The following is a 15,903-nucleotide window of genomic DNA, read 5'->3' as shown; positions in this document are numbered from 1 at the left end:
TGAAAACAATGCACTGTTATGCAGAATATCAATTCTTACCGTCTCAACAGACCAACCCGATAACGAACCCGATTGTAATAATACATAAAGCCCTGTCGATTAAATTTACAACACAATGCTTGACACTATTTTACAGAACTTATTTGTTTGTTAGAAACAGTAAAAGGAATGGTCCAAGAAATACACGATATTATTACTGACAACATACTTTCCTCGTTTATTTGATACACACCGAGCCCGATAACGAATCCGAACATTAAAAAATTGGAATATAAAAAATTAATTTTCTCAAAAATATGTCAACCAGACGCTACAAAAGTGTAAACTTGATCTGTAGTTTGACATTTTGAAGCTGTTCAGCAAATTTCAATATTATTCCTCAAACGCATAAAGAAAAAAAGTGTGGAAAACTGAAGTGGGACAAACAGACGGACGGACAGACGGACGGACCGACAGACTGACGGACGCAGAGGAAAGCTATAGTCCCCTCCGGTGAAAACCGGAAGGGGACAAATAAATATAAAGTTAATAATAAAATGCTATCTTTGATGATTCATACGGAATTATAAAGTATGCGATCATTGCAAAAAAGAGAATAGACCCACTAATGGAGATTATGTAATTTTTCTGCAATGTCACTACCTGAATTCATATCATACATGAATTACAAAAGAAAGCATTTCGTTGCTCTAATAACCTCATAACACACAATAGGGCTGTAACTCAGATTTTGTATACACGAGATTTTTAATTTACATTAATTCAATGATGATTTTCCTTAAACCCATGTACCGGTCAGATCCAAATACTTAAACTGTATTAAAAGTATGAGGCATCAAAGGTACTTGATGACAATATAATTGCATTGACACAATTTCGTGCATTTACAGTATCAATAAAACTATCTAATATTTAGCAGAGATGTGGTAGTTAAGAATAACGTATTTATAATTGAGCGTACTAATCACAATTTTCAAGTAATTGGAAGGAATTTATAATTAAGTCTGCCTTCGATTTATTGAAATCATCGTATATTACTTGTTTATGTTTTAGTAGTTACTATAGATGACTGTCTTATTTCTTTAGCACATATATTACATTATCTTTTATCTTTTAGACATCTTTTATATTATAATATCATGTTGTAAGTGGAACCGGGTCTTTCAGATAGTGACCGAATTACAGCATTGAAAGTAAAGTAAGAGACAGATCAAATCGGGAACCTTGCATTTCTTGTCAGGACATATACATGACTTAAAGTGCATGACCTTTTTGATAAGCGAGTACCTGCTTTAAACTTCCTTGTATTTGTGATTGGTCAAATTCTCTACCAATGACGACGATTGATGTCAAATGATAACCTTTTAGAGGGAGCCACCGACGCATTACTTGGGAAATGAAATGCCTTCTTATCTCTATAACGAAGGTCTACCTGCGCCGATTCTTTTTTTTTTTCTTAACTGAATTAAAGGACATTTCTAGTAAATATCTTTTTATGAATATTTAAATTTTAAATCATTCAAGTCCAAACAAAAAGATTGTATAATTATTAAAAAATACTCTCCGATCGGGGGGTGTACGAATAATTTGATTAAAAATGTAATTAGGCAGCTATTTATTACAGACGTGCATCAGAAAGATTTGCTGTATTTTGCTAATAATTTCATTACTTAGACTTGAGGGCATCGAGGGTAAATGTGTAAGAAATATAATGGATCAAGATAATATATTACATGTAAAACTATTTAAAAAAATTGCTTATTTCATTGGTTAAGTTACCAAAATGATGGTATAATCTTTACAAATAATTTTACATGAATTGTGTACATGTATCAAAACGCTACCTGTAAAATGGAAATGAAATATATTATACACGAAAATAAACATAAAATATAATCTCTAAATGTAAAACTTTCTATCAATATATTACAAATGTATAAACATTATGACATAAGTTTTGTGGCAACTTGAAGAATTTACCTATAAATCTAGTTCAGTATCGAAAAAATCCTACTGGAAGACATAAACTTTCACACCTTTTTATCGCCAAAACAAGCAAATTATGTATATAATTGCATTTAATAACAATGTTGTACATGTTAATGAAGCCAATAATTAAGTTATTTTAGAATTTAGTTTCGTTCAAATAAATAATGAAATTGATCAAATCATGAGGACACATGCGTCATAACACGAGAATGCATGTGCGAGTGTCGGTATTGGTGTCTTTTTACGAAATCTAAAATTGAAATAAAAATGAAGCGCAAACTGTATCAATTGTATTGGCTTCCAAAGTAAAATCAGGCATTCAAAGCAATAGCTCAAGTCTGTTTCTTTCTCTGGCCGTAAGGTTTCCTAAATATTTTGAGACTGACTCAGTTGAAATGTATCATAAGTAATGTTTACGTATAGAAAAGAAAATTATAACGTTAACTATTGGTTTTCTTTCTTTAATCAACGCAGAGAGGTATCTTCTATACTTATAAATTAAGACCTTTTGCCAACAAACTAAAAAATGCCTGCAACAACGCAACTGCTCACACCTTTGTACGAAAGCCGAGAAGGATCATTGGAGATTCGAGATTCAAAATACGAGATTCGAAATACGAGATTCGAGATTCGAAATTCGAGATTCAATATCTAAATTAACCAATCAAATCATGGATCTGAAACCTGTATCCTAGCAACATCAAACTGTTCTAAATAAAGATCATTCGTACATGCTCTTTCCTACAAATAAATGTCTTTATAGCTCTTATATAGTGGTTATAACATGGTTAAATAAACATTGATGAATTAACCCCACACAGTATAAATAATTAAATTAGAAATAGCACTGTTGGCTTTGCGAATCTAAGTGGTTTTGTTTGCCCTGTATGTATTTCCCCCCGAACAATTTTAACCCGAAGTGTATTCGCCCCAACTGTGTAAAAATCGGCTCGCGAAGAAAGATCTGTTTAATCTAAATGTTTTAGCTATGAAACGAAACTCAATGAAATAATCGACATGTCAAAATATAGGTTATGATAAAGTTTTAAACCATAGAGGATATAATGATTTACAACCTCAAAGACAAAAATCCAGATAAGAATAGTGTATTGTAGGGTATGGCAATGCCATTGTCGATATGAGAGAGAGAGAGAGAGAGAGAGAGAGAGAGAGAGAGACAGACAGACAGACAGACAGTCAGACAGACACAGAGAGAGTTTTGTAGTGTCAAATTCAGTTTTGATTTAGAATTTAAAATTGATTTGATTTGTTACAAGCATATATAATAGACATTCTACTACAGTTATTGCCGAGATCAAAGAGATGCCGCGGACATTATTCTCCAATATACCACGAACGTCATCAGTAAATTATCAGATCAGAAATACCTATTTGTCTCGCACTGATCATGAAAGTACAAATTCAAACCGTAATTTTTTTTAAAACCATGTCAATTTAACGTGTTAGTTCCAGTCAGAAGGATGTGTATTGCCTCAAATGTTTATTTTTAAGAGATCAATGCGGCTGTTCCTAGGACCTCCCTAACACATTTTCACTGCATGTTTTTACATAAAATATATCACGTGTAGTAGTAATAATCGTATTAAATTGCCCTTAAAATATTAGGAACATGATTCAAAGATATTTTATAAATAAGTGAAGAGTATTAAAAATCCAAAGAAAACGTCTGTCGTCTGCATGTGATTCCTTTGATCGATACACATGTAAACATTACTAACAAAACCGTTGGGGTTACACGGAACAGCCGTCAAAATGACCTAGATCGTCTCTCTATAGAAGAAACGATCTGTAGAAATACTGGGCTGTTAGTAGAATAGAAATAAAGTTCTTGTTATCGTGAATGTTGCAGGATAACCTCCTCGGTCTCGAAATGTTGTTTGAAATATAAAAGCCTCGGCTAACGCCTCGGCTTTTATATTTCAAAACAACATTTCTCGACCTCGGAGGTTATTCTGCAACATTCACGAAAACTCGTACTTTATTTCCTAAATAATTAAGCCTCTAAAAGGAGAAAAGAGAGGATGTAGCTAGGGTAGGGCAGACCAACTAGCAAGCTTTAACGGTGTTAGCGCACCTGTGATTTACATCGACTCTCTCTCTCTCTCTCTCTCTCTCTCTCTCTCTCTCTCTCTCTCTCTCTCTCTCTCTCTCTCTCATCACCTAGCATTTCCTTTTCCGTGAGGGGGTTTGGGGTATTTGTGATGTCTTACATTAGCTAGCGAAAATGATCAAAAAACATGAAATTTTCTTTAAATTGTGTGCGGATGTTGTACTCCAATAATCTGTTTTCAGTATATACATTTCAAGAGGAGGGGGGGGGGCTATAAAGTCCTAATTAGTTTGCCAGTTATTGTGTCCCCACTTTGTTTTCTCTTCGTTTTCCAGGTTATTTTTATTTGGCTCGGCAAATTAATATAAAACTTTTTGTAGAGCTCCATAACGATGCACTGTAGATAAATTATGAGTAGTCTTACTTTTGATAAACAGGTACATATCCGTACTTGATTTTTAATTTGACTCTTATAATCGGATTTAATATTCCAATAAATATAGGGTAGGAAAGAGTAGACGGGACTTTTTTGCGCATATCCTACTGTACCATTCATTCAACACAGGTATTAGCACTCATCGAGTTCGACTTGCTTTCCTTTTTTTCATCCACTGGATTTAAAGCTATTAATTTTTGAAAATATTTTGAATTTATGGCCTGATTATATATAAATAACAGCTGCGCTGGTGCATCTATTTACCCAAATGGACCAAAATATAACCAAATGAAACTAAAAAATTTGACAAAATTAGTTTTAAACGTACGACTCTTTTTCAATTCTAATCGGGTATGTCCTTTAGAAAAATCTTGAACCACACACATTTTAGCAAATAAAACGACAATTGTTTCATTTTTTTATGGGGAGGGAGGTGGTGCCGGTAAAGGACATGTATTGCTTGTGGCAGTTGTGCTATACTCTCATTTGTTATAATAAGTAATACTACATATTGATATAAAATGAAAGTTTCAAATTACACTGTACATAGCTTCTTTCATGCATTTTGACCCGTGCGATAGTTTAAAACAATTTTCAAAGCATTTAATGTAATTCAACCGATCATTTTTGAAATTTAATTTTATGGATCCCCGCCTGATACGTCCGCCTTCTTGTATATTAGAATTACATGTACGTTGACCATATGTACACATTAACTTAATCGGCTATGTTAGGGGACGATAACATTTTTTATCAATGTTTTTGCAGGATATGTAACAAATAACAGTCTATTTGTTGGTTTTTGCACTGATTATTTGAGATAATTTGCCGCCATCTTTTATGCATTCCACACACCACTCACAGTTTCTTTATTTGGTGTTCTGTGTGTATGGCGACAAATTGGTAAATTTGCACCACTCACCCCTTGTAGCTTCATCCTGATTACATTTGATCTGGCTAAGTGTAATGTAGTAGTATATTAAATACACACATCTTTGTTTGCAGTGCTTATTTACATCCTTATAGATTTACTTACAAAAAAAGTAAACATTTGTATGACTTATATGTTATTATTGTCAATTTTGGTGCGGGGGGGGGGGGGGGGGGGTAGGAAACTACAGAGAAACTTAACTTGGCTGTGAAATATATGCTTTTAATCTTTCTGATATATATATAAATGAATGAATTATAACAAAATACATGTACAACAATTAATTTTGAAATATTCATGCACAATCAAATTTTTAAAAAGTTTTACTGTTCTCTGCACAAGAAATCGGCAATGTGAACAAATTGGCACCCTATCATCCCTACCTTTAATTGTAGAGAGTAGGTATCCTTCTATATTGAAAACAATTCCAAAAGTAAGACTCATAATAAGTTGTTTACTGAGGAAAAGGAAAAAAAATTGTATTTATTAATAATTCCGTATAATGTGATAATATCTCAATGATTTGTTTATAATCATAGTACTAGTGTATCACTGTATGCATACATAAAAACGATAAGTAATGCTTATATTTATTAGTGAAACAGGACAGGTTATTTATATTTAGATTATTTAGATACATGTACTAATCTTCATGCGGGGATGTAGAAAGGAGGGGGTCAGGGGATCTGGACCCCCTCCTCGGGAAAATTGGAGCTTATTAAATTTACATAGTAAACTTTTTTAAAATTGGCCTAGGACCCCCTACAGAAAAAATTAGCTACGCTTATGAAGTTCTCTACCATAACCGCATTTTTACACAAAAGGGGTGAATAAACCCGATTGCTGGTGGTGAAATACCCCAGGGTTCAAACGCATCAGGTGGAAATGCACCAGGGCAAACAAAATCACTTAGATCCGCGAAGCACACTGCATTATAATTAGTCTACTTAGATATTCTGTGTAAAAGTAAATACACATAATTATTAAGTTAGGTAGGGAGAAGTGAACATAGCATTTATTAAGAGCTATAAAGACATTTATTTGTAGGAAAGAGCATGTACGAATGATCTTTATTTAGAACAGTTTGATGTTGCTAGGATACAGGTTTCAGATCCATGATTTGATTGGTTAATTTAGATATTGAATCTCGAATTTCGAATCTCGAATCTCGTATTTCGAATCTCGTATTTCGAATCTCGAATGATCCTTCTCGGCTTTCGTACCTTTGGTATTTCAACACGTGTAATATGAAGTCCGTAAGCTATTATATAGTCGAATTTTACTCGATAAGTAATTAATGTAAAATGAATCAAAAACCTGCTTTCATTTTCGATAAACCAGCTCGAAATAGCAAAAATGTGAGTAAGGTGGTGGAGACGCTTTGGCGGATCCAGGTCAGGGGTAGTTTGCATCAAAATATATGCTTGCAATGAAATAATATTGAATTATTACGTAACCAGTAAATATATTAATTGGAAACTTACCTGGATTACACAAAGAAGTTAAGGTTTGACAAACGTTCTATATATGAGAAAAGGCAATTCGTTTCTTAAGTGAGCGATTTTAGTTTTGATAAATAGAAGCTAGCGAATCGCGACCTCTAGCGAACTTTCCAGAACGGAGTAACCAAGAACGCTGTTTGACTAATTAACATCATGGCGCAAAGTGTAGGACGGGTTCACCATGCATCGCGGGCAGATATTCATTCCTTTGATGGGACATCTTTGGCTAAAACAAAACGTAAATAAATAAAATGGAAAAATTTGTGTGCAATTTTAGTTTTGATCGAAAGAATTTATTATCCAGAACGGGTTGCCCAGGAACGCGGTTTGACTAATTTACAGAGCGGCGGAAAGTGTAGGGCGAGATACTTTGGATACTACAACTTTGATTTTAGAAATGCAAATTAATATGCATACACAAGCTTTTTTTTTTAATTTTATACATTTTAATACAACGACAGATTGGCAGTAAACTTTATACATTAATTTGTAAACAAGAAACAGTTCCTGTAATTAAACGTCGAAGTTAAATGTGGGAGGGGGGCCCCCTTCGTAAGTTTTTTTTTTTTTTTCGAAACAGTCTTTTATCTGAACTTCACATTTGGGACAGGGATAAAACAATTAGTGAAATTCGGCCTAAAAAACAAGTTTGACAGATGACATCCTAAATACCCACTCACGTTTTCCATTCAGCTGCAACAAAAAGAATTAAGGTCATGTTGATGTATGTATCATCCAATTCAGTTAAATTTTCCATCCCTTTACCAAATATCCAGCTATGCAGTTTGTTTTATTTTTATTTCAATTATAAAGAATAGGTTGGGAATACAATAAAGAAAAAAAAATCGGACACAATATATACAGAAAAAAAAATATGATTCAACATTATAGTATTATGTCATTCATTCGTTAAGTGTTGATCCCCGCGCTTGTGCGGGTCATCATCTTGTATAATTATAAATGAAGGTTTAAAAAATAAAGGAACAAAATAAACACCATCTGCAAATGATATTGTTATTACACTGCTTGTATATTGAAAGAATTTATAATATTCTAGTACATGTAACACAATGTAGTGCGTTTGAGGAGTATTGTAAGTTATAATAGTTGCTTACAAGCTATAAAAAAGAAACTACGTTTGTTATTTTATACATGCACATGTGGATAATGGATCGTTGGGTTTACAGAAAATTGTCAACAAATCTCTACCATGCTTATGTCACTCTTCAATGAATTTGGTAAAGATAGGCTGTGCACTTTGTTGGAAATGTCAATTTTCAAGATATCTCGCACCCGAAGAACAACGAGTTTTTGAAGAGAAGGCGGCTTTCGTGCTGTTTCTTGTAAAAGGGCGAACATGGAAGGATCGTTTTTAAAAGCTGCAGGAATTGTATCCAAAAATACACTGTCCCTCAGGTATTCATGCTGCGACAAGTTATACCCATACTCAGTCAATAGATTTACAATGTCCCATTGCAGAAGATCAACAGCCATTTCAAAGGGATCACACAGTCTCTCTTCCTGTCTCTTGTGCCTGATCATTGCCTTGGCAGCAACACTGGCATTGTAACGTAACAGTAGCTGTGTGGTCTGGAGATCTCTGTTCCCAATGGCCGCATGTAGAGGAGTTATTCCAGATATGACTGAAATAAAAGAATAAATAAATGCAAAAATATTGATATGCAATGTATGATTGGGTATGCTGTGTTCTCATGCTTTCGTGGCATTTTGTTTCGTCTAGACAAGTTGTTCATTGTGACGTTATTATATAAAAATGTGTCCCAAGCTATCCTCGATTCATATTTTGCTTAATTACTGGATATTTATAAATACTTCGGGTTTCAAATGTTGTCATTCAAAGGTATGAAAAAAATTCGAAGATTTCTTTGTTTAATTGTCCTCTCTAGCTTATCTGGTGTCAATACACAGCTAAAAAATGAAGTCTAGGGGATTTTGTAATACATCAGACCCGGATGATAACATCGGAAAATAGTGCGAGGTATTCCAAGTGACTTCCCAATGGTGAAAATATGTCAACATCTCCCATCAGAAATCTCCTTAAGAAATCTGTTTTCGTTCCTGTGAATCTTTATGAGTGAAAAATGATTATGTGTCAATGAAGTTATCTTGGATAGTTTCCCTTGTATCTAGTCAATTGCTCTTTTTTCACAGTAATGTGTATTTTCATTAGTATCCATCGTTCAGGTGGGCTGCATAACTATATTGGGACAAACACTATAATAGTAGCTTAATCCATGTTGCATATTTGCTATGGCTTATTTAATGTCGTGTTATAATTAAGATTCCTATCATTCTAATGAAAAATATTGTGCTATAGAATGCAACAATTGTTTTCAGTAAAATAACTCACACCTTCTGAAAAAATCTTTTTATAAACCCTATCTTTCCAATTTTTGTTAGCAAGACAACACTCTTCTTTATCGTTGGCAAATCAGGCAAGTCAGTGCATTTCGAAGAACAGTCAAAAATTCATTAATACAAAAAGGGGAAATTCTACATAACAGTGTCCGGTCCGGGTGTAATAAAATCATAACCTCATCCAGCAAAAAGCCTTAAATTTTAAACTAGACGGAAACTAAATCTCAGGAGTATATGATATAAGTTTTTTTTTTAATTTTGATTTCAGAAAATAATCATCAATGGATTTAATTACATTTGATGTTTGGGTCGGCTCCGCATGCCAAAAAATATTCCACCAGTTTTGTAGATTTTAACAGCGTTGCTACCATCAGTGGATTACTGTATTCACATTTGTTCAAATTCAACTCGGCTCCCATTTGTTGCAACAGGACAACAATTGTCATGACGTCATCCATGACGGTGGAATCCAGCATCCGGGGACGTATAGAAGAAGCCATGAGATTGGTTAGTGGAGTACTTCCGCCCTTGTCTAAACTATTAGCGTCTGCGCCAGCTACCAGCAAAAGGGAGACCACTTCTGTGTGTCGATTTGCCACTGCATACTGAAATCAAGAGAAGCATGTGGTTTAATTGCCAGTATTAGTTTCTCCGGTTTATTTTGTAATAGTAAGATAAATATTAAGTAACATTTACCAAGCCCCTTCTAATTCGCGTAAATTTTACTAAATATGATCTGATTTACAAAGGACATAACGCCCTTTTTCATTGGCTGATCAAAAGTTCTTAAAAAATCAGACACTATAGTCCAATCCACACTTTGCAAAAGTTGTTCCCCTTTGCGGGGTCAACCCAAAGGTCAAAAGGGAAAAAACCAACTTTTCCCTTCTTTATGCAACCAAATATTTGGGCGTCCTGTGAAGAAATCTGTTCGAATTTAATTTATTCCTTCGATGTGTGGGTTGCCCCAACATGGGGCAATTAAAATTCACAGCGGAAACGGATTTCTAATGTCAAATGACGAAGTAACAACCCTCTAAACTACAAAGGCTACTGTGAGAAATATATGGGTTTTTCCCCAAAGATGGCGGCCAAGGGACATAACTTTTGTAAAGTGTGGATTGGTCTATTGATAGAGTATATTGCGACTTCTGATTGAATGAAAAACTGGCATATGTTCTAATGTAAGTTCGATCAGCTCTTAATTTTCAAATATTGATGTAATGATCGAAAATATCATTGAAAACACCCTCCATGAAGAAGGATAATTTTAATAGCCTTTACACAAACATTCTGACAAAACACATGTTAGATTTGCATCCGACACACCCATATTCTTATTTAAAGCAAGACTGTTTAGAGGATATTTGTAAGAGGATAAAATATGACATTTTCTTTTTTATATTCTTAGTGTCAATTTCGGCAAAATTAATGTTGGAATTTCCTATTTTACCCTAAATAAAATCATGAAATCTTGTAAAAGTGTATCAATGGACTCTTTATTTATTAATAAAAACTAATTCTAATTCTAAAGAATCCATGATAAATAAAACGAGAATCCGGTATGGTTTTCTATAAATACATATCCATTACTTATATATATATATATATATATATATATATATATATATATATATATATATATATATATATATATATATATATATATATATATATATAAACTCTATAAAGAACTTATAAGAAGCCTACGAATAGGTCCTGCATCTGGAGGGAAGAGGGGTATTGAACCATTTTCAATGATAACAATATCTTTATTAAATGGTCAGTGATGATCAAATACAAAAAAGCCCAAATATATATGATAGAACTGATCACGCCACGCCTCATCATAATCAAAGAATGATTCCTTATTTCTGATATATTTGTATATCATTCGGCGACCGTATGATTAAATATTAAAAAAGTCATTGATAAGCTACTAGTATACGTTACAAAATCGATATGTAGTGCTATCACAAAGACACCAGAAAATGTTAATATGAATTTGCAAACACGGTCCCCGTAACTCCCCTTTTTACATTTACTCATGTTACACACAAAGAAAGATAACCACGAATAACTAGTCTTATAGTACTTTTCATGACATCTAATTATATATGATTAATAATGGAATCCATGAAATTGACAAAGCATGGGCAGTTAAAACATCACAAGGTTCTGCGAAAAAAAAATAGATTTATAACTGTTTGAAATGTTTCTTGATTAGAATGAGAGGTCTGCTTTCTACCTGAAGTGCAGTTTTGTAATCCAGGACGTCCATTAAATCCACCAGCGCGCCTTTCTCCAGGAGAATACTGACCATTTCCTTCCTGTTGGACAACTTTGGAGTGGTGCAAGCAAACATAAGGGGGGTAATCCCATGCATTGTACTCAGGTTGATATCGGCGCCCCTGTTTATTAGCAGATTAAAGATATCTACATTGTCAGACTCTATTGCAAAATGGAGTGGTGGTTTGTCGAACTTGTCCGTTAGGTTAACAGCTCGTGGACATTCCGATAGCAAGTATTCTATGATATCAAAGTGCTGAGAAATAATGCTGTGGACAAGCGGGGTCATCGCCCAGGCATCACGTGATTTGATATTCGCACCTGCTTCTACCAGCACCCGTGTGGCTTCTAAATATCCTTTTCCACAACACAGATGCAGGATTGTAAACGACAATGCGGGGCTGTCGTTGTAGTTCTCGTTTGGATCCGCTCCTTCAAGAAGCAAAGAACGCAGTTTCGTGACGTCATTCTTATCCACCGCGTGGTACAGGGCTGCAGGTATATCATCTGCCATCGCTTAGCGTGTTTCGTAACACAGATCAATGTACAACTGTAAATGAAAGCATATTTGTAAACAATGGTCAATGTAAATATACGTCAAAATGTAAAAACACGAAAAGAAAAATAAATCGATATATCATTTTCCTTTTTTTCTTTAATTATAGTTAACTTTCACTAATGAAAGAACAAAAATAAAATTTCATCAATGTTATCTTTAACTTACTTGAATAATGACGGTTATAAGAGCATCGTCATCATGCTAGAACACTTTATCTGCCGCGCATCGTTTCGGGGCTAACACACGACATTTGAAAGATGTATAACATAAATCAGTGGCTTCTACATATCTGACCTTCTCTAAGTACTCCGAGAACAAACACAAGACGTAGATATAGCGACACTGTGAGTCTGGGGAATCTATTTATATCTACTTCTTGTTTATGTTTCTGTTTACGCAGTCAACATCTGTGTGCATCTCTCCAGCCATTGCCATATGTTTATTCTAGATAGTTCTTATATATATTGAATTCTGCAAATAAGAAATATTTAATATTAAAATCGAGTTAATAGACAGTGTTTATTTAAATTAAATCCATTCAAAGGGGAAATATTGTTTTTAACAATCTTACCAATACTTACCCCAACCCCACTCTAAATTTTAAAATAATTGTTATTTTATGTGCAAAATATGTCTGGAGAAAATTCTGGGAAATATTTAATCTAATAAAGGGAAATGCATGATTAGTTATAAAAACCAGTCGTTTAGAAGTATTTCATTTATCGTATGTTCATTGGGGGGATGAGTCCACACGCGCAAAATAAATTAGACGATAAGAACAATTAATCTTCAAAATCTTTAACGGGGAGGGTAGAGTTAGGGGGGTTTATACAGTATTTTATAATATTTTTTATTTTGATTTTTGGTTGATTTTAACAATAATTATTCGTGCTCAAAAAGGGGGCCTAGCAATCACTGTTGTTAAGTGCCTACATCCCTTTCAAAGTGATCTAGTGGTTGTATTAAGAAAAAGTATATATAGATAAAGGAAGTCGAAAATTAATGTTAAATAGCGATGTCCTAATATATACATTCTGGTTCAATGAAGCTTAGATTTCTTGAGCATCAGATTTATATAGTTATAGGGAAACTCGTGGTCCCAAGGATATGAACATCCGTGGCCAATGTGTAAATAAATAAAATAAGGTTTTCAGCGGTTAAAGCTGACATGAATTCATAAATACGCATTATTTCCCTTTTATCCCCGACTATCGCCATATCAGTTGTAGATAGTCCGAGAGCATTATAATTCATGCTTCACTGCATTCAGGTATTTCATACACCCGAACACGTTACCTTGGACGAAAAGACGTGTTGAAACGCGTTTTGAACAAAAATAATATGACAACCACTGCACTGACAAAATATATCCAATAAACGACGAAACAAGATAGACCGAAATTCAGACACAGAATCTGATACTTTAATAATTCCTCGATAATCGTACTAGCTAGACAGTTTTCCTGTGTATGTTATAACATCGCACATGTGCAAACCACACACTGTGGCAGATCGAGCGATGTCAGTGATCGCATGGATTTTAGAAACGGGGTGGGTTTTTTTTTTTGTAGGAACAGATGGGAATGACGTTACGTTGTTACTATCATTTAGCTACTGTGGAGGATGTAGTGCCGCTGGGGTTTTCAAAAAGATGCAGACGTTATGTATTCTGTATGAACGACACACGTATTCGATGAGCATGCGAAGTAGGGCAGCATTGTCTGTGCAAAATAATAAGGATTACCTTGGAAATTTAACAACATTTTACTAGAATGTGAAGTTCATGCATGTTGAAGTCCGCGCAACCTGAATGCCTCGATCGGAAACCAACCGACCGTAGCTTTCTCAACCGGTATATATACCCCAATGGCAGCAGAGGAGCGATCGAAACTAATACGGCGAACCAAATGCTTTTATAAATTCATGTCAGCTTTAATCATGTTGATAAACTCAACACTGAAATACCGAAATTGGTATTTGACAAAAAATATATGAAGCCACAATACACTAAAACTAACTTTGACGACAAATGAAAATATATAGTTGTTCAATAGTAAGATGTGGCACTCTTAAACAATTTTTAAACAAATCAACTAATCTAATTTATTAGATTAACAAATTCAGCTTTATTGATTTATTGCCTTATAAGTTGTGCTGACCCATTAATCTTAAATTGACCAGTGATATCTAGTTGGGTGGATATCGATATAATGACTCTGTGCACGTGTGTACTTGTCTGCATGCAAATAAAACCACTTTAACAGGAGCTTGGACTTTGGGTAGTTGTGTCAAACAGCAATGTGACGTATGCCTGTCTATTTCAATGCTGGCCACTCAGCCATGGCTCTTTGAAATCAACAAGGTTTGTCTGGCTTCGAGTTCTGAGCTAAGACTTCGCAATCTATGTATATTTCACCTGCAACCGGCGTCATTTTTCATTTAAGTTGTTTTGACGTACAAAAAAGATGGTTACATCCTACCGAAAATCCAAGGTCTTGTTAAAATGGTTCTACATGATTAGCATTGTAGATTTGTGAAAAGTTATATGTAATATTTCATCAGAGAGAAATCTAAATGCATTAGACCCCCGTGATTCAGGTGATATAAAGCTCAATTATAATATGCTCGACTTCTTAAACAGTAAATCTCATAGACAGTTCATGTCTGTTATCATATAAATATCACATTTAATAGACACGAGCTTGGAAGATTAAAGTATATTTATTTTGACAAGTCGTGAAATTAAAAGACACGACACTATATCTTAGCGGAAACCGCTTATCTCAAAAGATGTAATAAATAAGAAAATGAATAGCTTGATAATAGCTTGATAGTAGATGTATGATATTCTTTTAAAATGGTTTTAAAAAAGTGATAAATCAAAGTGTCCGATGGTTCTCTCTGTATATGTTGATCATCCACAGTATAAAGTTGGCACGAAACTTGAATGTTACGAGCTAAGTATCCTACGCCAAATGATCGACCAAGAGACCGATATTCGCCTCGCTTTGGTAAAAAAACGTCCATGCTTTGGTTTGTGACGTCAATCTCAACAAGAGGAGTCTTGCTGTGAGTGAAACAACAATCGTAGAACTACGTCAGATGGTAAATGGCATCAAATGTTCAGTTAGAAACTCTTTTACAGGAAAATAGGAAAGTAAAAAATGATAGTATTATCAGTAAGACCAAGATGATGGCGCAGGATTTGAAATTACGCACAGTAAATCGCAGCGTTAGTACATTATATAAACGCTTAAGTGTCATTCAGAGAGATTCAGAGGAAAAAAGACAGGAACTTATTAACAAAACGAACAGTGTTCTTGATGATGTCAAAACAGAAGTACGGTATATGTCTGTAACTATGTTGGATTTAAAGGATCGCTTGGGGACAGAAATTGTGCCGAGAAATAAAAGATACGAAGAAATGGAACGGCATTTTAATTCATCACAAGAAGATTTGAAATCTGAAAACTTGCAAACTAATCAAGAGTGTATTTCCTTAAAGACGATTGTTCAAAATCTAACCGACTTTCGTATGGATATGCACTCATAGATTGAGAATTTACCAACTGTTTACCGCTCCCAGTCTTTCATCTTTCAAATGAATTCGATCTATATGATTCCTATTTATTGAATACACTAAGCATTAAGGATTACGTTTACTCAGGGGCGAAAACAAAATTCACTAATAGGAAGGAAAAACTACTTATTGTACATTGTATCCCCACTATTGTGGTGCTATTTTTC

The 15,903-nt window shown here is 34.2% G+C and overlaps 1 protein-coding gene across 1 annotated transcript; it reads right to left on the bottom strand.

Moving 5' to 3' along the window:
* Positions 1-7,932: 7,932 nt before the first annotated feature.
* On the bottom strand, positions 7,933-12,501 carry LOC128184263 (ankyrin repeat and SOCS box protein 13-like). Its single transcript, XM_052853692.1, has 4 exons — positions 12,322-12,501; positions 11,557-12,147; positions 9,604-9,913; positions 7,933-8,572 (listed from the first exon to the last, which is right to left on the bottom strand). The coding sequence occupies exons 2-4, from the start codon at positions 12,109-12,111 to the stop codon at positions 8,124-8,126; spliced, it is 1,314 nt and encodes a 437-aa protein (XP_052709652.1). The 5' UTR covers positions 12,112-12,147; positions 12,322-12,501; the 3' UTR covers positions 7,933-8,123.
* Positions 12,502-15,903: the final 3,402 nt, after the last annotated feature.

The sequence above is a fragment of the Crassostrea angulata genome, chromosome 5, assembly GCF_025612915.1.
Source record: "Crassostrea angulata isolate pt1a10 chromosome 5, ASM2561291v2, whole genome shotgun sequence".
Taxonomy (NCBI): domain Eukaryota; kingdom Metazoa; phylum Mollusca; class Bivalvia; order Ostreida; family Ostreidae; genus Magallana; species Magallana angulata.
Note: the sequence above shows the minus strand (reverse complement) of the source record. Positions and strands in the feature narration are given on the sequence as shown.

Excerpts from the sequence above, each read along its gene's own strand:
- LOC128184263 (XM_052853692.1), bottom strand. The coding sequence starts at position 12,111 with ATGGCAGATGATATACCTGCAGCCCTGTACCACGCGGTGGATAAGAAT. Across the intron at positions 9,914-11,556 it reads ATTACAAAACTGCACTTCAG|TATGCAGTGGCAAATCGACA; the intron begins GTAGAAAGCAGA and ends TCTTGATTTCAG. Across the intron at positions 8,573-9,603 it reads AGCCGACCCAAACATCAAAT|TCATATCTGGAATAACTCCT; the intron begins GTAATTAAATCC and ends CTTTTATTTCAG.